The sequence below is a fragment of the Antrostomus carolinensis genome, unplaced genomic scaffold (genome assembly GCF_000700745.2).
Source record: "Antrostomus carolinensis isolate BGI_N321 unplaced genomic scaffold, ASM70074v2 scaffold1608, whole genome shotgun sequence".
Classification (NCBI taxonomy): domain Eukaryota; kingdom Metazoa; phylum Chordata; class Aves; order Caprimulgiformes; family Caprimulgidae; genus Antrostomus; species Antrostomus carolinensis.
The window spans coordinates 9,745-35,813 of NW_010334774.1; the positions used below are offsets into that span (position 1 = coordinate 9,745).

General features: G+C 34.6%; 1 protein-coding gene across 1 annotated transcript in view; it reads left to right on the forward strand.

Annotated features, from left to right (window-relative positions):
• LOC104529858 (rho GTPase-activating protein 5) overlaps positions 1–21,025 on the forward strand; it is a 22,490-nt gene extending 1,465 nt beyond the window's left edge. The window contains exons 2-5 of the mRNA XM_010174280.1: positions 10,964–11,041; positions 12,465–12,596; positions 14,332–14,437; positions 18,573–21,025. Coding sequence (XP_010172582.1) covers positions 10,964–11,041; positions 12,465–12,596; positions 14,332–14,437; positions 18,573–18,903 — 647 coding nt within the window. The 3' untranslated portion in view covers positions 18,904–21,025. The remainder of the gene's footprint in view (positions 1–10,963; positions 11,042–12,464; positions 12,597–14,331; positions 14,438–18,572) is intronic.
• The last annotated feature ends 5,044 nt before the right edge of the window (positions 21,026–26,069 follow it).

Consider the following 26,069-nt stretch of genomic DNA (forward strand, 5'->3'; position numbering starts at 1 on the left):
AGCAGGGCAGGGAGTAATAGAGTGGTTTAATATATATTTTGTGTTTTCTACTGTACTTAGCAAAAAAAGAAAAAACAACAAAACAAAAACCAAAACAAACCAACATAATTTTATGGATGAGTCACTGTCTGAATTTATGTTCTTTAAAAATGGCTACATACTGCTACTCTGTATAGCTGCTTAAAATAGACATTCACCAATAATGAAGACCAGAAGACTTCTTGAAGAGTTTGTAGAATCCTGAAGTAGTATCTTAAAATCTGATCATGTTTAACTGTGTAAGAATACTTTCAAACAACAAAATTATAGGTCCAGATATAAAGAAAAATTTATTTGCTTAAAAGTGATGTTGTCTGATATCTGTTGACTTTGTGGTAGACTTTTGAAGGAAAGTCTAGCATTTCTCCCAAAGCATTTTCTCCAGCTTGTGGGGTGACAGAGAGAACTATAATAGTGTGGGAACATGATTCATTGTCTTCTTTTTTCCTCATAGTCATCAAATAATGCAAGCACCCAGAAGACACTTTTATTCTCCTCTTATGCCATGTCTTTGGAGAATAAGATGTTTAGTTAAGCTGCTGCTATGTTCAAAATGTGAGGGGCTCCTCAAAAATGGTGACTCAGGAGGTACTGCTTCATCTTTAGCTGGTTGAGTATATGCTAGTTCATGCTGGGATGCTGCTGTGCAGCTGCTGAAAGCTGGAGAGTTTTAATTCTGGCCATACGTGTAAGCTGGACAAACATTGTGCCATTGCATGCTTTATTTGTGACTGTGAAGACAGTAGTTATCCTTCCGGTTCTGTTAAGCATTTGGTAAAGACAGAACAAATTATCTGTATTACAGTTTTGTTTCTCCTGCTCTGGATTCTGTGTAAGTAGCTTTGGTTGTTCTTTTCAACTTCCCTACTTGTCTGTGGGAGTTTTATTTTTGGTGTGTATTAATTTTTATATTGGGCTAATATTCTGTAGGTGTTTGAGTTTCAAGCAGTTTCTAATAGAATGTATTTGTTGCCTTCGAGAGAGGAGCGTGTTCACTTGCACTGCCCTCAGATCCTGTGCTGACATAGACTTGTGTCACTGACTGACTGAGAGAAAATTCCACAAAGGCAGTTTCGGAGATAAGTCTGCAGAAGGCAAGTCAGGATCTATTGGCTTCAGGTTGGAGTCCAGAACGGTACCATTCCCATTTGATAAAGCTCCTGTATCAGCTGCGTGGCCCTTGGGCGTCCTCCAAGACTTCAGCTGTCTCTTAGCAAGTCAGCCTACTACCAGTACTGACTGAACTGAATACTGGTGTTTGTTATCATTGCCTCTTTAATCAAGATGTGCAGTCTTTCCAAAGTCTTCTTGAATGAGGCTAATCAGTGTATTTCTCTTCCAGAGGACATACTCATTTAGCTTTTCCTTTTAAGGTACTTTCATGGAGTTCATCTCCTTCCCTTTGTATTGCCACATGTAATTTGCATTGTGGCTGAATTGTGGAGTTTTTGCAAAGATATGATTGATCTCAAATTGAAGGGCTAATCTTAAATTTAATATTCCCTATATCTGCCTCACAAAATGATACAAGATGGTGCTTTGTACCCACTCATCTAAATTGTGACTGAGGCTAGAAAGTTTGCAATGTGAAAAACAGTTTTGTCTGCTTTGTTTTGGATGCTCAGATGAAAAGGTAATATTAGAAAGTGTCTTTGAAGATTTGTACTCCACCATAAACCTTAAAGAATTGAGTGCAAGCGGAAAATACTATCAGATTTCTGTTTTGCTATACTGTTCTTGAATATACTCGCCAAAAAAACCAAACCAAACCAAAACCAAAAAACTGTGCATCAGTAGAAGAGGGACAATTGGGAAAAATTAAAGTAAATCCAGGAGCTGAAAAGTTCTAACCTTTTATAAATCAACAGGTTTTTCTTTTGAATGAACCACATGGATCCTGTCAAGGTAAAGGGAGATTTGGTAGAGATAAAGGATCATAAGTCAGGGCCTACAGATGTAGGTGTTTTCTATGTATTTCTGTTTAGCTTGGTATTTTCCAAGAAGTAGTTTTATTCTAAACTAGTTCAGCTTTATGGAGTCAACTGATTTCTGTTTTTGAAAGACAATCTGGGGCTTGAATCCCTTTGGGATCTTTTTGATAGTATTTGAAGTAAACTAAGGGAGTGAAGTGGTTAATGTTTGAGCACATCTGAACCTAATAAGCAGTAAATATGTATCAGAACCTTCATTCAGCATCAGTGTGTACTCTTGCTGATACTAACAGTACAAATAGTAATAGCACGTAATACTTTGTCTTGTTGGAACCTATTGATTAAAAAATAAAATAAAAATTGTACTATACTGTGTAAGATTATCTTAAATTTAGTAACACTGTCTGTTCTGGATAAGGAATGAGGAAAGCTTAGCTAAATGTTGTAAACAAACTTTGCTTGTGTGTATACACATTGGCCATGCTTGTAGGAAAACCTTTTCTCTATCCAGGCCTTTCATTTTTTAATTCATTGTAATTATAGCAGGACGAGTGATCTTTTGGTTGGTTGTCAGAGCTCTTTCTTGTTGGTTCATTGAACAAGGTGATCAAAAGAAATTTTATCTTTCAGGTAAGTAACTTGATAATGGTGAATTATCAAGTTTTCCACTAAACATCTTGGTATAAATGTATAAAATTTTCAGGAAAACTTATTTTCTAGTAAAGATACTGTCATCTTATCTGTAACCTTTTACAGACTATATAAACACTTCTGTATCATTAGTGACATAGCATAATGTATAAGCTGCTGATGTTTGAAGCTTTTACCTCTTTCATATTCTTTGCAAATTAGTATGTAACTTGCTCTTGAGGGTGGCCACTTAAACTGACTTTTTGACATTGGTAGTTATTTTCAGTTATGGGCTTCCAAAAGACAATTTTGATGATACAGTTCTTGTGTATTTTATTGCTTTTTCCTGATGGACTGAACAGAAAGTAATTTTGTTACATCACTTGAAATGAGCTTTTTAAGTGTATTGGTTTTCTGCAAACTAGATTTATGGAAATATATTTAGCAGGGAAACTAGAGTTCAGTTTTTTGAACTCTTGATTTTTAAGAAAATTGTAGTGGCTGGTTTTGCATAGAAGTAACGGTGCTATGATAAGATGTGCTAGAAAAAAGATGAACTGCTAATTTAAAAAAAAATTCTATCCAATGTAGTTCATTACTTTTTTTTTAGTACTAGACTTTTGGTTTTTTTTTAAATGTAAGCAGTAGAACTGGGATTTTTTTTGAAGCTAAACAGTTTAACTACATCAATAGCATGAATTCTCTGTTTCTCTAAGAATTGTTATGTAGAGCATAAGGAGGATATTCTGATACTCTGATAATTTGGTTTGAGAGAGAGAAATGCAGATTTCTGAAGGCTAATTTAATGTTTAACTTCAACAAAATGTTAGTATGATTTTAATTTTATATTGCAATATCATGTAAAAATATCTACTGAATGTCTAATTTTTAAGTGTAAAAGCATTGCATGTTTATGTCAAGTTTGTAGCCCGAGTGTTTTGTTAGTAACATTTTAATGCTGTTTTACATGCCACCAATTTAATTTCAAGTACTGTTGGTGTGCTGTTCAACATGTACTGTTGATTATTTTTAACTTTCCCAAACTTAAAATGATTTAGGCAGAAATTACTGATGCTAACTGATAGTATTAGCATATGAGAAATTTTTTTTTAATATTTAAGTATTTTTAAATTGGTGTTTTGGATTTACTTTTTGTATGCATCGTTATACATTGGTGAAAAGTTTGGTGTAAATTACGTTTCATTCTGTTTAGCAATGAAGGAGGCCTCAAATTACTATTGTGAATACTACACAGTTTTGCCTTTTAATAAATTTAGCTGCAGACTATATTCAACTCTAATAATAACATTAGTATTTTAATATGTTTTTTCTTTGTGTTTTCAAATATTTTAAAATATTTTTTGTGAAATATTGATATTCACATGCTTCATCGACAAGATTAGAAATTTTAGATTCTGTACCTCATAAGAAACTGATAGCATTAACATAGTGTTAATTCTACATGAAACAATTGAGAGAAGAGAAGCCTATTACAATAATACGTATTTTAATAATTTAGTTATGTGAGACAAGGAACGGAATAAAGAAGGAAGAATGAATTTGATAAAGCCACATCTCATTTAATGTCTCTCATGGTCTCTGTGGGGAGCTATAGGTGAAATTAAAAATTATGTACTCGGTGTATGTACAATAATTACTGCTTTTGATATTTCTACTTTTTTGTAATGCTGTTAAATTTACAATTTCAGAGGTAATTCAAGTACAGAAACATTGCTTTCTGTGAGTTTCTGTCTCACCTAAGTTATACCCAGGTCTTTTCCACTGAATCTGCAATGAGGCCAGATTTTGACATTGAAAGTACAGATAATGCAAAGTTGGTACTGGCCAGGAAAATCAGTCAGCAGCACCTGTTGAGGTAAAAAGGCTGGTAAATCATTGAAATACATTAAATGGCTGCAAAATCCAGAAATTCAAGGTGGATTATTTCCCCTTTTATTCAAAGGGCTTGGGAGAGGTAGAGGCTTTTAGGAGTCTGATCTGTTTGACAGAGAGAACAGAAGAGAACAAGAGTGGCCATCCCTCTCAGCCTGACGTGTGAGACCTGGCGTTCTGAGGGTACTTTTGTAAGAACCAGTGTAGCAGCCAGTAGCATCCTCTCTGGCTGTATGCTTCTGACACTTTTCACCTTGAGATTGGCAGCTGCCTCTGAGTTAGTGGAGTTCACTGTCTTGGAAAGCTACGTCAGCAAAACTGGACAAGGTCCTGGCGTTACAGTGTTATTGCTGGTAAGTTAAGGGTCAAATATGTGTCAAAACAAGAGCAAGGCAAGGAGCAGGACAGTGCAGCTAGGAACAAGGGAAGGACAGAAACAGTGATCGATGAGGCAGGGAATTAGACCATCTGTTTCAGTCATAATCATCAGTTAAATTGACTCAACTGCCCATGCAGTTTTATGTTCAGCAAAAGTGCATAGGCCATGATTCTATTACTCTTGATTCTGAATAGATACAGTAGCCATAGAGTTAAATAGCCCTACAATACTTTTTCTACCCCATCAAGTTTGTGAGTGGTCCTGGAGTGGGTGGTGTGGTTAATATATTCAAGACCAGGGCTTCGGTTCAGGGCAGTGTTAGACAAGCTGGAGGAATGGGACAACAGGAACCTGACAGAATTCACTGAGGACAAATGCAAAAGTCCTGCAGCTAGAATTGCAAGGACTAAACCCCTGCAGTGGTACACGCCGAGGGCTTGACTGGCTGGGTAGCAGAGTTGCTGAAAACAGTCTGGGAGTTGAGGTGGAGAATAGGTGAGGCATGAGTCAGTAGTGCATCCTGCTAATGATGCCTTCTGTATGGGACTGTTCCGACAGAAGGGTGGGCACTACAGCAACAGAAGTGATTAATTGTTTTTACTCTGCACTTGTTAGACCTCATCTGAAATACTACAAGAAGGATGTTGACAGACTTGATAGAGTCTAGCAGAAGAAGGTCAGGGGCTGGAGCTCCTGACCTCTGGGTTTGTTCAGCTTGGTGAGGGAAAGGCTGAGAGGGTACACAAAAGTGTCTTCCCATACCTATGAGGAGGTTACTGAGAAGGTGTAGCCAGGCTAAAGTACTGAAGGGCAGTTAGAGACACTGGCAGGAGGGTTAGAGACACTGTTCATTAAAATATGAGGTTCCAACTAGAAAGAAAGGGAAAACACTTGCTTTTAGGATTATTTAAGCACTGCTTCATGTTGTCCAAAGAGATTGTAGGTGCCCTGTCCTTGGAGATATTAAAAATCAGCTTTAGGTAAGCAACCCAAATCTGAATTCAATGTTGTCCCTTCTTTGAGCAGGAGGTTGGGCTAGATGATGTCCTGAGGGTCCCTTCTGTGACCACTTTGAAATTGACATAGAATAGGCTTCAGCAGTCAGGAAACTGTACACTGGTTTGTGTTTTGCAACTTTGGAATTAATCAGCAGGGAAGAAACCCTGTCCAGACTCAAGAGGAGGGGAAAACAGGCATCAGTTGTTTCTCCTAATGGAAGACTGACTACCAGACGGATGGAGGAGCAGAGCAGCACACACACTTATTTATTAGTGTGTGAGAATCACTCAAAGCTGTAAACAAATATGTTTTGAAATATTCATAAACACATGTTGTGCACTTGAGCTGTATTGCTAATAAGGTATCTCTTCAAAGGAAACATCATGGGAATTATGTAAAGAATTCCTAAACAATGCAGATGGGACCAAGGTGTCAGTATCTTTTGCAGAGTAGTTACGGTGCTTATGCTGCTCCTCTTACTCCCCTAGCTTTCTGCAGGCCCAGAGTGACCACACACCTAATGTGCATGGAAAACTAGAGTGTCTTCAGATGTCACCCATTTTTAATGAAATAAAGAATGCACCTACCTTTTCCTAGGCATGTTTGTCATGTCATAGTAATTGAAGTCTTTTATTCCTTTTTTGAAATGAGCAGACCATGAAATGTGATCGACTGACACTTCATAAAATGACTGAGAGCTTGTTTAGTAGTTGGTTAATGTACATTATAGAAATGTTAATTCAACGTTGGATAAGAGCTTCCTCTTTTTTGAGTCTTTCTAAAAGTACTGCTTATTTCCTTACACTGCTTACTTTTTATTGAACATTTAAATATTCTGTAAATTACTTTATTGCAAAAAGCAGTAAGACACTTATTTTTGGTTCTGGTTTTCATCGTGTGAATTGAATGTAAGGGATCTTTAAATGGCAGTGTTGATATGCACAGATAGGAGCACTTTAAATGTAGAATTTTAGATGTATTTTATATAAGCAAATTTAGTGCTAGACTCTGACTTGAAAAGAGTTTGGATTCTCTGCTCTGTAATTACATATATTCTAGGTATATGTAGAAATTACTGTTCTGGATCAGTAAGGTGGCAGTTCCTTTAGTCTTGTGTAGTCTGAGTAGCATAGGGGTTGAGAAGAGGTACATCAGGTCAGTCTGTGGAATAAAATTACAGAATGATATAGAAGACAAAATTTGCAAAGGTAAGTGTGGGAATGGTAGTCTCAGCTATTTTAGTGGAGAATGATTCCTGAAAAGTTTGATTGGTCACTGTTGGGGAAGGAATTAAGCTGGGGAGAGACAGAGTTGCAGTGACTAGGTGGCATGTAGTCAGAAATGTAGACAACACAGTGGTAGTGGAACCTGGCTGCAGATGTCAAGTTGGCAGATACTGTGTGACTTCTCAGCAGGCTAAGTATTAGCATAGCTGTTGTCACTTAGGAAAAGGCTTTAAAAGCATCATAGAAAGCTGTCTGAGCTTCAACTCTCAGTACTTGCTATCAAGCAAGCAAAAAGAATTAATAGAATTATGAGAGTGAATGATACGTGGAAAAAATCATCTTATGTAGTGCTGAGGTATGTGCAGAGTTTGAATACTGCTTACAATTCGGGTCAGTCTGTGTTAGAGCAGAAAAGAATTGGAAAAGATGCTATGTATGACAATAATAGTAACTCTTGGATAAAGAGAGACTGAATTAGCTGAGAAAACTTCTGAGGAAGGCAAATGATATATATATTTTTTTTTTAAATGGTGCTGGGAAAGAATAGAGAAGTTACTGCTTCTTGTTAATAAAGAAAAAAAAATTTCATGAAAACTTCTGGTACCGAGTGTGAACTCAGTGTGCTTTCATGGTGTACATTCCTAATTACAAAACTGCATTTGATATGGGTTGTTGTAAAAACCACAAGTAAATGACTTAAAAGGGTTTGGACAAATTGGTGGAGGATAAATCCCCAAGTGGCTGTTATAGCACCTTATGCAAAAACCTACGTAAGCTACTATCTGCAAGAAGCTGTGAGCATATACCAAAGAAAAATAGCTGTATTTGTTGTTTGTGCTTTCTTTTGTTGTTTTTTTGGTTTTGTTTTGGTTTGGTTTGTTTTTTTTCCTCCTGCTCTTCCTACCTCTCTCCTCAAGCACATACTAGTTAGTGGTGTGGAAACTGGATATTGTAGCAGGTGGACTTTGGTCTGCCCTTGTGATAAAGTTAGTATGTTCTGTGGAGGAACCAAGAGTTGTGAAATATGTAGGTGACTAAGAATGGAAGTGTCATACAAACTAAGTATGCATATAGGTGCAGATCCAGCTTGCTCATTTTCTTTGAAATGCTTTAACTCTATGTGAAGTTCTAGTTAGATGGGATGGAACCTGATCACAACTGGCAGCACAAAAAAAGGCACAAGAAGAGAATTTATTGTGTACTAGGAAGTACTTTGAGAAAGGAATAGTCTAGACAAATTAAATTATCTTGAAGTAAATATAGGCTATTGTGACATGAAATAAGAAGGATCCAATTCTTCAAACCTGAAGGTGTAGTAAAGCTAGCAGGACAGAGAGCAAATGAATCAGATGATTCTGATATAATATTACAACAGCCATTGTGTTGAGTAGCGATATCTTGAAAATTACAGCTGGACCAGAAGGGGAGCAGGATAAGAACATAGATAAGAATTCTGAAAAAATCAACAGGCATGCAGATGAAGGAACTGAATTTTTAAAGAGCCGTCAAGAAAAAAATAAGGTGTTGCGGGCTCTCTCTCTCGATATGGATATACATTATAGAGATGCAAAAAGTTTAAAAGCTAGAACTAGTGAACTAGAGTATCTTATGCTTGATGAAGATCTTGTTGTAGCAAGCATTGCATTTAGTATCCTGTTTGGATAATAAAAAACAACAGAGAGAATTGAAGCATTGCTTAAAAATTACTTCTAGCTGTGTGTATGCACACAAACAGATTAAACTTGTCTCCTTGTGTGCCTTAGAGAAACAGCATAATGACAGTTGGCCAACTGTTTCATGAAGTGCTACTTTCTAGAATATACAAGCAAGAAAAATTATTTTTGCTTGAGGAATTTAAAAGACAAATTTTAGTGAGCTTACTCCAGAATTGCAGCACTTAGTTATTTTTGGAAGATGCCTAAATTCAGTAGGGATCTTCTTGTTTAACCTGAAAATTTTGTGAAGTACTGTAAGTTGTCTTTCTATGTTTCCCAGAGCTGTACTGGTCTGAACAAAGAGATACCTATTACACGATGAAATCGAGGAGGGGAAAAAAGAAAAGCTCAGATACTGCAATAGAGCATCTCTGTCTGCAGCCCAGTTCAAGTATTCAAGGTTTAAACACTCCTACTAAACAGTGACTAGATTGGACTTGTCAGAAAATGCTGTTGCAGCACATTCAGTTCCTTTTTTGCAGAAAGAAATTGAATACTAGTTGGAGAAAACACAGAATACCCTGGAGCTGTAGGGTCTCCAGCTGAGAATTCTCCCATATTAAACAAAGAGAATCTCAGTCCTAACTTGTTCTTATCTACCAGTGATTTTTTGTATTTATTTATTTACAACTTCTGAAAGAGGAATGCAAAGTGTTTCTGTCTCTGATAGTGTTTAGAACATTCAGGGCATTCTTTTGAAGACAGGTTTGACACCACCCTTCTAGCTCTGGGAACCATTGAATCACTGAAAGCACTTTTTGCCCTCTGCCACCAAATTAGTGGCATCCTGGTGCCTTTTGAGGTTGTCAGTGAATCAGGCTCAGGTTTTTTTGAAAGGACTGTATAGGTGTATATTTACAATAGAAAACTCTTGGCTATGCATTTGGAAAGCTAAATGGTAGGTATAAAAATTTATTGAAGAAAAGCTTACTAAAGTAGCCTTGATGCAGCCAGTGAAGAGACATGTGAATTGTCAAGGCATTAAGAAGGAAGAATTGAGTTAGAAGAGTTGGTATCAAATGAATTGGTATAAATTTCCCAGCAATATGAAACAGTTAAGTGCTTTGTGTACTTTGAGCATTGTAACAGGATTCCTAGTGTTTCTTGGTGGCTGTGCTGTGACAGAGGAGTTATGTATTTATTGATCAAATAATCTAAAATGCATTCTATTGCTGGGCTGTGATGGTAAAAAGCAAAAAGAGAGTTCATAAAGCTCTAAAACCTGTGAATTTTTAGATAGAACCATGTACTGTTATGGAAATCTAGCATATAGATAATTTTTCACACATAAAGGTAACTTGGAGAATTATGGAACTATAAACTGCTTGTATTCCATAATGTGTTTTAAATTAACAAAGAAAAAGATCTTGGGTAACGGCGAGAGTAGCAGGATGGACGTTTTCATTCAGTGAGTAACTGTGGGCAAAAAAGAGCAATGTGATAGGAAGCATAGTCACTGGGGTGGAGTGAGCAAGTGTGTGTGTGCGCGTAATAAAGGTGTGGGGGTTTTTTATGCTATTTACCTAGAATGGCTGCTGTAATTATGGTGACTACGTAACACAAAGTAAAACAAAGTAATAATGAGAAACCTGGAGAACCTCTACTTCCTTATGCCCTTCTCCCTTTTCCCTTTCCTCCAGCTCTTAAAGAAAGACTTGTCAATGACGTGATAATTTACACTCATACAGAAGTGTGTTACACCATGAAATTAAAATATCAGGAATTGATTACAAATGTTTGATTTTTCTGCAGAGTATTTTATTAGTGTGTTATTGCTTGCCATAGTAAGTTGTTAAGCCCAAATTGTGACGACAGTTTTTAAAAACGTTAACTCTGTGAGTACCAAACCCAGAATTGAGATTTTTGATGATTTAAAAAAAATGCAAATAACAATGTAATAGAGATCAGGAAGAGAATAATTTTGAGAAAATTAGTCCACAAATGCCTGCAGTCAGCTTCTTGTTATCCTACATGATCTGATATTTTGTGTTTTGGTAGTGCTACCTCACTGCAGTTATTGACATGTTACTTTTTAGGCACTTTGGATTTGTATTCCTACTTTTGGTTTCTGAATTATTAATTATGACTGACTCTGTTTTGCTCAATAGTTTATAAACTTGGTTTTGAATTTTTTTTTCCTCCCCTTCTAAGGATTGTGTACTGAAGGCCTTTACCGTGTTAGTGGGAATAAAACAGATCAAGACAACATTCAGAAACAGTTTGATCAAGGTAATGAAAGATTTTAGTATTTAAAGCCAAAACAGATGTTGAATTTTCCATGGATTTATTATAGTGCAATATAAGAGGGTTGCACTTTCAAACTGACTTCTGTAGCACTGAGCACTTAATGTTCTGGTAGGTTGTATAGGTGTAGTCCAGGTTATTACCAGTGAAGCTTTATGTAAACCAAAGATCGGATAGAATCTTGTTATAGCTGGCTTTAAGTGCTGTTAAAATATTTTCTATGTGGTATTCTAGAGTTTAAAAGAGTTTAAATGCAGTTCTCGCTGCTCCTGTTAATAGTTCATCAGTCCTAGGCATTAAGGCATTCACTTTCCCCTCTTATCCCCCCCAAATGTAGTATTTCTTGATACTTGTTTTATTGAAAGCTTTCATGAATAACATGGATTAACAATTAAGTGTTGATAATAAATTCGTAACACAACCTTTCTCAGGCTAGAATGTACTGTAATATGGCGGGTAGATTATGCTGTTTACTTTGATGTGTTAAAAGAGAGGGTCAGCATTATTTTTTTCCTTTTGTTTTCTCATTTAATTTATGATCTCAGTTGATATTTCAAAGTGAAAACACTTCTTAATCTTGGATGTTAATCATGAAGTTGAGCCTGTGAAAACCAGTAAAACATCTCCTAGATGATAAGGAAAAATGTACTCATTTTTTATGCCTCACTATGCTGTTTCAGATAATCTGAGTATAATGCTAGATTTTCTTCGGTCACCTTGTTAAAGAATGTTCCAGAGTTTCAAGTGGAGTAGATTTTTTAAAAGTAAACTTGGCATTTTCAAGATTTCAGTTTTTAAATACTTGAAGTCCTGCAGCTTACAGTACTTCCACTTTGTTTTAAAAATCATGTGGCATGAATTTATTATTATGAATTTAAATTTTTTTAAAAAATCTAACTATAAAACATAAAGCTTCTGTTATTTGGGAATCTAGGAGTAGATTATATGACCGTGTGCAGTCACAGTTTTGTTGTCCTTTTTTAAAAGGCTTCATGTGATCACATGAACACAATCACATTAATTCTGCGAATTGATGTGCTCTGTACCAGTTTTAAAAAAAAAAAAAGTTTTGGAAATATAATTTAAAAGTTACTATAGGGCAAAACTGATTAAGAAACCAGTCAGTGGCAAATAGAAAAGCATTGAAGTCTGCATGGAGAATTAGACAACTTTATTTTTCTAATCTCCTACTGTTTTCTTATACTGTCAGATTTTCTTATATTTGATTTCATGTGGGTCAAGGTGATAGCAGCTTATCCACAGGTTCACCTTTTCATGCATTTTTTTAACAAATGTTTGGCAATGTTTTTGTTTCCAAAATTTTGAATAAATTATTGTTTTCATAGAATACTATGAGGAATGATAGCTGGAGGTTTCACTTACACTGCTGTTTAATTTTGTTTTACAGATCATAATATCAGTCTAGAGTCCATGGGAGTGACAGTAAATGCAGTGGCTGGGGCTCTTAAAGCTTTTTTTGCAGATCTGCCAGATCCGTTAATTCCTTACTCTTTGCATCAAGAGTTGTTAGAAACATCAAGTAAGTAATAAGCAATCTTGTCTTGATCTAAATGTGTTATATTGATGTCCCTTACTGCAATTTTTACTTCATTGTAAGTTAAAAGGATTAGTTGCACTGAAATATTTTTTAAATTGTTTGCACATGTACATTTTTAATAATCTTTTAAATTAACAGAAATATATGATGAAATAAACGTAATATGTTATTTTTTTCTAAATAAGTTGAACCTTATTATTTCCCCTTCTCCTAGAAAATTTAATTGGAGAAATTGTATTTTTTCCATTCTGCATTAGTGCTGCATATGATGAAAGCTCTTGGAACTGTATTGCAGTTGTTAACAAAGGAAAAAAAACCTTGAATTCATAAAGTATTACATTCAAAGTAGGCTTTAGAAATCAGGCATATCTATAGAATATTATAGTAATTATCTTTTAGATTTTTTTTCAAAGTCTTTTTGAACTGCTTAATTTTGTTTGCCCTGCAAACATTTTTCAGACACTTCCAAGTGAAATGACTAAATTGTTCCCATTTTTTTAAACCTCTCCCTTGTATTGGCAGCAAACTTTCAGAAAAAGACTGCTGTGCATTTTTGCAGATACAGCTGTGACATGCAATATTCTTAATGTTTTTTTTTTGTTCAGAACATGAAAGTACTTATGTAAACCTAATGCTTTGGCCTGGACTTAATTAATATGTAGTCCATTAGAAATTTTGTATTTTTGAATGATATCTGTAGATACCTATTTGTGTCATTTCTGCTGTACTGTTCAGGCAAGTTGCTTGTTTAATGTATTTAGTTGGGTTTTATTTGTTCTTAAAAATGTAGCAGTTAAATTTCAGTCAAAACATGCAATAGCTTAGAATATAAGTGAACTTACTATTTTAAAATGCCATTTAATACTGCTTTAAATTTATATTTGCGATATATTGGAACATATTTAACGTTATTTCTATGATACTAGTGTACTTCAAATTTCTTCTTAGCGATGCAGTCACGTAATAGCAGTGAGCTTGTATTCCTTTTGATGATATGAATCATCATGGAATAGAAGTGTATTCTGCAGAATGTATGGTTCTACAGTAATTTAGTGGTATTTTCCACAGATATTTTAGCAGCAGCATTAGTTGTTTTTTTAAAAAATTGTTATTTTATTCCATAGTCCTTTCTTACATGTTGCTTATTTCCTCTTTGAAGCACAAATAATGTCCCTTGGGCCTGTGAAAGTCCCTGTTCTCCTTTAAACCGTATGTTTAAAATAGCTGCACCAGGGTCAATCTTTTTTTATTATTATTATTTCAGTAACTGATAAGCTTAAGATATTCTAAGTTCATGTAAATGTCTTCCTTCCCCCAAATCTTTATGAAACTTCAGTCTGAGTAAATCTTACAGATACATCTAAGTCATAATATTTTGCCAGCAGAGGAGAATGTAACAAGAAATGACGCTGTCACGTTGTTAGTTATCATTCTGCAAGTCAACAGTGAGCTACTCAAGTGTTTCTTTGCTGTTAAACACAGATAAATAATTCTACTTAAATACAGAAAAATATTTCTGTGTTTAGATAGTTACACCTACAATAAAAAAGTTACTCTATGCAATAATATATGCAGATAGGAATGTTAACAAATATTTTCTCACTTGATATTTCTCTGTGTGTGTCTTACCTGTGCCATTATACTAGAAAAAGACTTAGCAACACTTTATTCAGTATGTCTTTCTAGATGTGTCAGAAAATGTCACTTATTTCTGTAGAAATCATGGATAAGACGGAACGGCTACATGAGTTAAAAGAAATTGTGAAGAAATTCCACCCAGTGAACTATGATGTCTTCAAATATGTAATAACACATCTAAACAGGTTTAGTATTTTTCTACTAAAATTTTGTTTAAATTGTAACAATTGCAAACCAGATTGTGTTAGTAACAATGAATTGACTACTATAATTGAAAATTTCGTGCTGCATTGCTCATCTGTTAGTATAAATGAGACTAGGACTTAAAGGTTGATTAGAAAAGGTTTGTATATTCTGTTCTCAGATTTTCTTGACAAACAAATATTTGGCACCATTGCTACTATAAAGTTGCCCAATTTTTCTGTTGCAGTCTTGCCAAATACTAATTCAGCCCTAAAATAGATAAAATGATATCAATGGATATAATTATTTTGTGCGTTTACATGTTACAGAATTGCAAGATGTGCTTGTGTCTATCTGAAGTAAAACAAAACAGCTAAAACTTGACATGGCTATTAGTTACCTGAAATGTTTTAATAGTTATTAAGGGACCTGAGAGAAATTGTTGTGGAAGAGAGGCAATCTCAGAATTGTCAGAAGTCTTCAGCTGGTCACCTGTTAGCATAGCACAGCTGAATGTACAGTGTCAAGTACCTGGATTGCTGCAAGTAAAAGAGCTAAATATAATTTTAAAAAATCCTGAATAGGTTCTAATGCATGCATATCTCCAGAGAAATGAAATATATTAATCACAGAACTTACTGGAGAACGTAAGTGATGTACACTGGCCTTTGCTCTCCAGTTCACTCTCTTTCTTTTAGTGCTGACTGATTTATATTGCGGGTCGCTACTAACAAAATACTCTTTCCTTAAGTAAGAACGGCCGTCACTTTTGTGTCGCGTTTGCAACGTCAGGTAGTTGCGTTCCATTCAACAAAACTGCTCGAGTGTAAGCAGTTGCATATATATATATAGAGAGAGAGAGAGAGAGAGAGAGAGAGAGAGAGGTAGATATATGTGAATACAGGGTCTTAAAGAAAACTTGTACCTAAATTCTTTACAGTCTGTATTTATTTGTAAGAGATTAATTTGAGGTAAATTACTCCAAGTATATAATTAAAATGGAAATGTTGTTTATCAAATGAATTGTTCATTAAATGAGCTAAACCACTCTTGTACATAATGGAAGAGTTGGCTTCTCAACACAAACTGATGTTTTGAATGCTTTGTTTTTACATCATATGTCATTAGAGTAAGAAATGTGGTATTGTATAGTTAATAGTGGGTGGCGATTGATATTATTTTGATGTGTCCACGGGCATAGGACTTGGTTATTGTAACAAAGAATGCAAGTATTATCCAGATGAGTTTGCTATTGAAATACAAGAGGCCAGTAACCATGAGAATATAATAAATAGCAACAGCGAGATGAATTTTTCTTTAGTGTGATAAGCACCTTTCAGAGCATACAAACTATCTAATCTTGGTTGATTAACTGTAAGCAGAAGTGAATTTTAAAGATGGAATTGAAACAAGAAGGTGTTGGATTGACATTGGCTTTTTTGATATTAGTTGTGTTTTATGTTTGTTCTTTGATAATGACTCCCTTTATACATAAGGGCTAATATGGCATAATATGCTTCTGAAGGCTGGGAAAACAGAGGTGTACAGCTTTTAAAGTCTGATCATAGAGCAGGCTTGCAGCCTGAAGGTCCTGAGGAGTTTGCTGTGGAGGAAGGTGGCAGGATCAAGAGGAACAGACTCTTCATTTTTCATTTTGAGTGAACATAAAAGAAGGTGAACAGATATTTGCTAAGTGCTTACAAAAAGATTCTGAAGCAGTTTGGGAAAGTTTGGTAGGATTTGGCATACAGGTTGGTAGGTTTTTGTTTACCCTGAGAAAGGACAGAGGTAGAGTTTAAATGCAGGAGAGAAAAAATATAACGAACAGTCAACTTTAATCTAGTTGTGAGCTGCAACCAGGAAAGAGTTTTGGTGCTTTTCTCCTTTTCTCACTTCTAGCCATAGGTTTCTACCGCATCATTTGTTGGATCCAATGATTATGCAGCTGCAGCATGTTCTACAGGAAAACAGAAACAGGGGAAATGAATTCTCTGTAGAATACGCTAGCTGATCTCAGACAGCGTGTGGCCACCCTGTGATCTGATGCCAAAAAGTTGGTGGAGAGGGAGAAGGAAGAGGGGAAGAATGAAACTTCACCTATTGTCCACAGCAGCAGCAGTCTGCAACTAGATCAGATTAAGGAAATAATATGAGAGACAGCAAGCGGTGAACTGATGACAGAGGGGGAAAAAAGGTGCATGAGAAGCCAAAACACATAATCAAATCTTAGAGGTGCTTAAGGATCTCGAAGAATATACATTTTAGCCTATGCAACTGAAGAAGCCCCTTGAAAGATTTTTAAATTCAGAGCAAAAAATGATAGGAAAAAAGCAGTCTGCAAAATAGATTATTTGGCTTTTATTTCAGTTTTATTACATAGATGCTATTTTTTCCCCATTTTATAATGTGTTGTAGTTTGTTCTCTAATGAAACACCATTAGCGTTTGAAATCCCTTTTGGTGTTTTTCGTTGTACTTGTTTTAGGTAAAAGGTACAGGCAGTTCCGATTCAAAACTTTGACAGATTCATTGTCCTATCACAATATCTTACACTTAAATTTTATTTCATTATTGGTAAATCTCACTCATTGTTCTATTCCTAGACTGTAGTCTAGGAGGGATGTATGAACAGAAGAATTCTGTATAAGCAGAAAACTCTTTAATAAAAATGTTAAGCAAAATGTAAACTTACATTTATATTTTTGGGTTCTTTAATCCTTAAATGAAGTTAAAATATAATTCTTTTTGAAAAGAGATTATGAATATTACTGTCACTCAGAAATAGTATCTAAATATCCTTTGGACCAGACTTACTCAAAACAGATTGAAAGGCAATATTTGTGTACCCTCACACTATTTGGAATAAGTAATGCACATGCTAAAATGGAAGTCTACCCATTATAGTTACCATTATACATTCATTGTAAATGAGTGAAAATATTTTCTTACAGCATTAATTCTAGTGTTTACTGTGGTTTTCACAGCTTTTGAATCTATGGTCTACAGCCAGCTGTCAGAAATTCTTGCAGTCTGCTCTTGTTAATTATCAAAAATGTAACTGACAAGTTGCTGAAGTTTTATTGTCTGTCTGTTTCTGTGGGATAACTGTAGCTCAGTTACCTTTGTGCTGTCTACTGTAATATAGGAATTACATGTTCCCGGCAGAATTAATATCTTAGGAGTTTGTCAGATTTCTTAACCCACGATTTTTCGTGTATCTCTCACTAATTGCTTCTAGATAAAATTGTGATGTTACTTGAGAATGCAGGGTATTTTTTGAAAACAAAATATCCTGGCTCTTTCTAGCCTGTTACTATGAAAAATCGTGTGTTTTTTCTGAGGATGCATTTAATTGCAGATGCTAAATTAACAGGATGGGTTTTTGTGGTGCCTTTTTTGTTTGGTTGGTTTTTTCCTTGTAATAGTATTGTAGTAATGAATTTAGATCATAAGTGAAGAGCCTTAAAAGCAGGAAACTTCTAGGAAGAGAAACTCAGTTGGAAACCTTTGCATTATATGTTGAAAAATAAAACAAAATTAATGTGTGTTGATATTAGTGAAATTTCCATTGATGATATTCTTTACAGCTTGGCCAAATTCTGCTGCTGGCTAGTATGAAAAAATCTGCAGAGATGTGCTTTAATCAACACTTGACATTTTAGGTTTTGTATTTATTTTTAACATGTGATCTAATGTGATGCCTTTTTCTGTGAGTGCCATAGATGTTAGTTAGTATCTGACTGGCCTACAGTCAGAAGCCATTTCTATCATTTTTCTTCTAGACATTTTAATGGAGGAAATTTTAATTTTATGAAGTCCTGTAGCTGGTTTTGAAATTTAAAGTTAGTTTATTGTTATCACTTGAAAATGTTGGTGGAATGTTGATTTTGTCTTGTTTAAAAGGTTAATCAGATTTATATTTGTTAGCTGTTTGAATCTGGAAAAGTAATGGTTTCTATATTTTTATTTGCATAATTGCTTAAAAAACCAAGAACAGTTGTTTTAATGAATAGCTGGAGGAAAGTAACAAAAATCTTGATATTGTTTAATAATGATGCTTGCAGTCAGAGAGCTATGAAAAATATTTGTGATTGCATAACAGTTTTAATTCATTCTGTGCATGTTGTTCTCATTTCAGGGTTAGTCAGCAATATAAAACCAACTTTATGACTGCTGATAACTTATCAATTTGTTTCTGGCCTACTTTGATGAGACCTGATTTTGAAAACAGAGAATTTCTTTCTACCACCAAAATCCACCAGTCGGTTATAGAGACCTTCATTCAACAGTGTCAATTTTTCTTTTACAACGGGGAGATCGTAGAAGCACCTAACCCAGTGGCATGTCAGCCTCCGCCTTCCAACGCAGTGCAGATGGTGGAACCAATGGTACCTCTGCAGTTACCACCACCCCTGCAGCCTCAGCTGATACAGTCACAATTACCAGCAGACCCTCTTGGTATTATATAAATAGAAGATGATTGCAGGCAGCCTGGCACTGGACAGTAAGGACAAGCTATAGACATGCATGTTTCAGGATACAGTAATGTACTTCATATTTATGAAAAACAATTCCCATCCAGCTGATTGGACATCTTTTTGTTATATCCCGTACTGTGTTCCTCATTTGTACACACTGCAGATAAAAACTATGTGATAAGCATGACTGGAGAGGTTTAATTTTTAAAAGCAAGAATAGCTATAAAGTACAAAGCTGCTGCTGCATGATACCTTATTGCAATCACTATATCATTCCTGTGACGGTTTGTCACAATATATTGTGAATAAAATTTTTCTATAGAAATTTAATGATTTAAAAAATTACATTTATGAAACATTCAATGCTTACAGCCTGCTTTATGGCTGTTTTTGTTATTTAACATGCTATTTTTGGCAATTTTATTCACATTCAAGCATTCTGTGTAAACAACTAAAGCCCAGCTATAGTTTATTTTGTAATCTCCTGGCTACTTATGTGATGGTATGCTTAGGATGGTTTATGGAAGAATGCAACGTGCACTGTTAAGAATTTTACAATCCCTCACCATCCATCTTTACTTGTAAGTAAACCTGTGGACAGTTTGTTAAGGGTGGGTGAACTTGCTTATTCTTTCTTACAGCACAATACCAAGGACATGCTTGTTGTAAAAGTGAGTTTCATATATTGTACAAAATTTTTGATGTTGCCTACTTATTTCTTTATGTTCCATTACTGAACTAAACATTTTGTAAAACTGTTAATTCTGTAAACAGCTGCATGTTTAAAAGATCATTGATGGTCTTGTAAACTTTAATCTAATATATTTTAGATATTTTAATTTTTCCCACTTGGGAATACATGTAGTGTTTAGAAAATAGTTCATGACATTTTCATATAAGGTTATATAACTTTTCATACATAAACATGAATTTTGTTGTAGTAAAATTCTCTAAACCAAACAATGTTTTAATCTAGGACTTCAATTAATCTATTCTTTAAATCTATTTTTATGTGACCCTTTAAAGATATAAAAAAATGCATTGCTAATACATAGCAATAAATACTTTGGGTACTGACAATTAACCTCTTTGGAGTGTTTATATATAAAATCACATAAACTTGTATTCTTATTTTTTTCCTGTGGTATGTTGTACTAAAAATTCAAATGACTGATTTATTTTTTTTTTGCACCGTATTTTTAAATTATCTCTTTTTTTCATTTATTTTCCTTTTACATTGGTACCAATTTTGCTGTAAAAGAATGCTGCTTAATTTAAACAAATCTTTTGGTTAAATATTTTGTTAGTGGTAAAAAATTTAGAAGGTTACAAATTGTAGCAAAGGGGAGACCATAGATAAACACTACCTGTGAGACTTTTCATAGCAGCTTTTTTTATTTCATGCTCAAAAGATACCTTTTTAGGTCTGCAAAGAAGAAAACAGTTTTGCCTCATTCAACTGCTAGAATGTTTTGTGTAGCTTAAAAAAAAAAAAAAAAAGCTTTATGATGGTCACTGTTGTAATCTTCACTTATAACAAGATTTAAGATCGTCTTGTATGTATTATAGTAAATAGATGATTTTGAGAATTAAGGCTTTTAAGAGTTTGATTTGCTCCATTTTCCCAAAATAAAAATTGCCTTTCCCACTTATGTCCTAGGTATTGTACTTCTAATTTTGACTTGGATTATCATTCTAGATTACTATGATACCATAAAACTGGCTGCTGTTTGAAGTACATGTATATTATAAATTATCTTGATATTGTGTTATATTCTTGCAAGTAATTATCTTTTCTAAGAAAACAAACAAAAAAGAAAAGTCAACCCTATTGCTATTGCAAAGCACACAGGAATTAATAGTACAATAAAGTCTGTCCTGTAAATTGTAGTATTCTTAACTTGTTCTACTTTACCTGTTGTCTATATAGCTTTTATTTATAGTTGTCAGTCTAATCTTGGCATGTTTAGCAAAGAAAATGAAACTTCAAGAGTTTTATAAACTATTTCTAGGTTGCTAAAGAATTTATTTTTCTACTGTATATGGTATAGACAAAGGATCACCTGTACAGGAAACAAGTCTATTTCTAATAGAAGTAAGCTTAAAAATAAATGCCAGTCATATCCATATTTAAAGGTTCTATCTATAAAGTATCTCCAGTCTTTGTAATGTGAATTACATTTTAAACTTTCTACAAATTCCAAGTTATTTGCCATAATATTTAACTAATCTTTGAATACTAATTTTTAGAATAATTTACATTCTGTTTCATGATGAACTTTCATGTTGAACTTGTGATCAGAAGTACTTGCAGTATCATTTATTTCTTGTGTATGATGTTATGGCTAAATCACTTCATGATTTTTAAAAGTCTTAACACCTGTATTTGGCAAATATGAAAGTGTTACTACATTTACTGGATAAAAGATAAAAGAGAGATAATACGAAGGCATGACATGTGGCACTCGATTGTCACATGGAAGACTCCCTGCATACTCTGTGCATTATAGAAGCGTTGTATGCAGGAATATGGATATGTGTGTATGTGTAACATATATACACTTTGATATTTTTTGTGTGTTTGTGTGTTTCTCTACACAAACACATGTGCACAGACTTGCATGCACATACACCCACATAGTAAAATTTTTAAAAGATACTAGGAAATTATACCATCATTATTAAAGATTTATAATAGAGCTTTCTCTATTATTATTTTTATTAGTGCTATAAAATGAGGAAGCATGTCATTATATATGAATTCCTCATACTTTGACTCCTCTAGTCCCTTCTAGGTTTAACGAAAATCCAAACAATAATAACTATATTTTTTAATGTGAGCATTTTTACAGTAATATCTATCTTGATAAAGATACAAATGTGTATTATTTTTGGTTGAGCATCTCAGTGACACTTTATGGAGTAGTTTGTCTTTTTTATGTAATACTGGTTATAGACATACTGCAGTGTATTGTCTTTCAATGTTTTAGCAATTTTAAAATACCAGACCTGAGTTACAAAAGTGCCATTTGAAGTAATGCTTAACAGGTTATTTCAAAATTCCTTACCCTCCATGATTTTGTGGAATTTTTACATATATAGTGTAAATAGATTGCAGGTGTCAACTTAAGTGAAAAGAAACTTTGTCGTATGTTTTCTCCATTATTTGAATCCTGATTGCTAGGAAATTATAGATATGTTTATTTTCAGTGGCTGGAGTTTACCCTCCAATATTTATGATAAATATAGAAAAACTATCAATTGGAGATTAAAAAAATTGGCCTTAGCTTACATGCTTATTTCAGGTTTTTTTTTTTCAGTAATTGTGATGCTGTTTGTCAACTGAAAAAACTACAAATATATATAAAAAATTTTAAAGTAAAAAATTTGTTCTTTGTTTATAATGTAATCTTTTGTTGCTACATCAACAGAATACTGCAGTGAATTAAATATCAGTGAAGCTTATTCTGTGTAAAAGATGCAACAAATAAAATACTAAGATGCTTACTGTGTATAATGTTCAGTTTAGTTGCCTACTAAATTTTTAAAGGCAGAAGTACCCTATCTTTCACATACACAGAGATGAAATTTAGGAGTAAATCTTGCTAAGCTGAGTGCACCAAGTGTTTATGTTTAAGGCTTTCTTGGGGTGGGGTGGGTGTCTCTCATCTTGCATTTGATACATCTTTTGAACTGCTGATTTTGGGAAGCGATTCTCACAGTGAAGACTCTTCTGTAGGTTGTGCACCCCCCCAAGATGGAAACATGCATACACTAGGTAGGGGACAGACCTCCAAAGTGACAGTGCGAGATGTTCGGTTTAATTGTGCAGAGCCTGTGAAATTCTGTGGCTCATGTGACCTCTTACATTTTTCACCTGATTGAGCTGCTCAGCAAGAAAGGCTGTGATTTTGGAAATCAGTTTTTCAGATTTCTACCATACTAAAGGAGTTGAGTGTCTTAAAATTATTTTTCCTATGGAATTTTTAAACCTGAAGTAAAAACTGAGTTGTGAGGTCAACTTTAAATTTTCAGAGTTGTACATTACTGGTCATAATTCTGCTAACTTTATGGAATAGATCCAACTTTGATAATAGTATTGCCTTAGTTCTTGTGCATACAACGTCTATGCATTGTTTGTTTCTTCAGATCATCTTGAGTCATATGGCTGATGGATGCAGAAATAACTGCAAAAACTTCCTGACAGCCTTCAAATCTGAATGCTGTTCAGGTTTTATTATATGTCTTAACACTTTAAGATACTGGAGCATTTTAATCTCAAATAGAATGCATCTTACCTCTTACTCAGTGTACAAATCTCAGCTTTTTAGATGGCTGTATCGAAAAAATGTCTCTACTGAATGTGGAGCATAATGCAGTGTTCCAGCTCTGCAGCAGAACACAAGTTGCTGCTGTCCTAGAGAACCAGAGTGTAACATTGGTGTTCACTTGTGTCAGATTCGATCCCTCAACAAGTTCATAGTTTCCATGGAATCAGAAGGGATGAATTTAATCTGTCATCATGGCTAGTGAAAGCGAACACTTCCTTCCTTTTCTTATTGACACATTCTTTCCCAAGTGTGTAGATGGTGCATGTTACGGCTGTTGCCCATATGTTTCTCATCGCCCTTATAAAATACAATACATATGTGTTTAGACCTGGTATTTTTGTTGCAGAATTGAGTGTCATTGATGCCTAGCCAACATTCTGGTGCTTTTATATTACAGAATAGGGTTTAATATACCTGATTACATTAATAATAATTTGTCCATTACTGTTTTTTATTCGTTATTATTTAGAAAATATGGATAATTAAATAATTTCACTGAATGCCTACAGTGCAGTAACTGTGTTTTTTCAGTCCTGACCTGAGATTCTGCAGTGACTGCACTTACTTGGTCATACTGACCCCCTGCAAGTTGGGAATGAAGAGGAGATCAAGAAACCTACCTCAAAAAAAATAATGTACATTGAACAACTGCCTCTTAAAACACTTAAATTATTAAATTATTAAACGTAGAATGTAGTGCAAAAAAAAAAAAAAAGTCCATGGTTCATTATTGAAATAACGGTGTAGATACACATACACTTTTTAACTTTGTCAAGAAGTACATGTTGATGTAGGGGTTCTGACATACAACAGGTGGCCAACCTGCTACAGATAAATACTGCTTACAATTCGGATTTTTAGTGTTGAAAATTGAATGTAAACAGATGTATCTAATTTTGATATCCTATCTGTGAGTTGTCTAGCTTAACCTTGGTTTAATTTTGCTATCCTGTGTGGTTACACAAATTAGCCTGATTTTATGTCCCTTATATAACTGTATTAGTTTAAAAGTTTCTTTATCTCTTCACAGATGACTGCTTTCTTTATTCTTTCTTCTCTTAGATTTTCTTTTTGACTTAATTAGTCTTAAAGTCAAAACTTACAATTTATAAAATGATCGTAATACTTGTCTCCTGTAAAACATACTGGGTCCCACATAAATAATATGAAGAAGTCTGTCAGTATTTTGTCCCCTTTTGTCTGCACTTGCCTGTGTGCACTCATTTGCTATTTTGGGTGTTCAGGACCTGGGGCAATGTGGTACTTGCCCATGTCTGGAGATTCTGATTGCTGGGAGGTAGATATTGAGGTCATCCTTTTCTGTATCCTAACCTGTTTTTCATGAAAGAGTGCTGGAAAGAGTAGCTAGGAGACCATTTAGAAATGGTGAAGGATAAATATTACAAGTTCTCGGTGTATCAGTCAGATGAAGATGCTTCCCTCAACTGGGCTTCATTTCTGTGCTAGATGTTTGTATGTATGGAGCTTTCAGCTCTTTTACTGGTAGCATAAAGGGAGGAAGAGATGAGAGGTCTTCCCTAGACCCTTCTCTCTAACCTTAAAGGCCGGTGTTCTTGCAGTTTGGGGCATCAGGTCCTTTATGTCTGATGTAGAGGTTTGGCCCCACATAAAGAGGGTCATGGATTAGCATGCGGCCTTTAACAAAACTTGGTACAGCTAAATAGTGGGGACATACAGACCAATGTTAAATTGTTCCTCAGCATCCTTGTTCATGAAACATGCTGCCCTGAGAGTCTTTTATTGTGTTTTTTAAGTATAAATTAGTTTTGAGTGGTATTACCACCACAATCTGCAGTTGAAAGTTATCTTTACATCTCCTCATAGCTGGCCAGATTTATCTGACCTGACATACTTCTGGGGAAGAAGAAATCAAACTCTCTTCTCCTTGGGCTTGTACATGGTGCTATCAAGTATTATTTTGTTTTCTCTCTTCTTTTCCAAGAAGGTAGTTTCTAAGAAAAGTGCGAGGACTGAACTGTTATCTGTTAGAGGTGTGTTTTTGTAGCATGATAGTGACACAATGCAGTAGATGCCCAGCTCATTCAATCAAGACATGGAAGTAGCCTGGAATCATTTGGAAGACTGTCCATGGCAGAGTAAGTGCATTGTGGAACAAATTCTCCTCTCAGTCATGGCAATAACTTCTCTTTGAAGGAAATTTGATATTTCCCCCCCATCTCCTCCAGAAAGGAGATGAACTGGTGCACATGCAATGTGATTGTCAAAGCTGAGCTCTGAGCCAGTGGGGAAATGAGCAAACAATTTGACACCAGAAACATCCTAAAAGACCTTGCAGACATCTATGTCCGATCAGTATTCAAAGTATCGAGAGGAACTAGATGCCTCTGTTTTTCTCCAAGACTGTGTGCACTTCTCATAAGCTGATGGGCAGGGTCTCATTTGATGACTGCTTCACATCCAGTATTTTATTTAGAACATTGACTGTAATAAATGTGGTTTTAAGTTACTGACCTGTAAATAGATTGAGTCTGATTTCCTGGAATGTTACCCTGCCCCCCTTTTTTCTTTCTTTTTTCTTTCTTTTTTCTTTCTTTTTTCTTTCTTTTTTCTTTCTTTTTTCTTTCTTTTTTCTTTCTTTTTTCTTTCTTTTTTCTTTCTTTTTTCTTTCTTTTTTCTTTCTTTTTTCTTTCTTTTTTCTTTCTTTTTTCTTTCTTTTTTCTTTCTTTTTTCCTTCTTTTTTCCTTCTTTTTTCCTTCTTTTTTCCTTCTTTTTTCCTTCTTTTTTCTTTCTTTTCTTTTTTTTTCTTTTTTTCTTTTTCTTTTTTTTTTTCTTTATTTTTTCTTT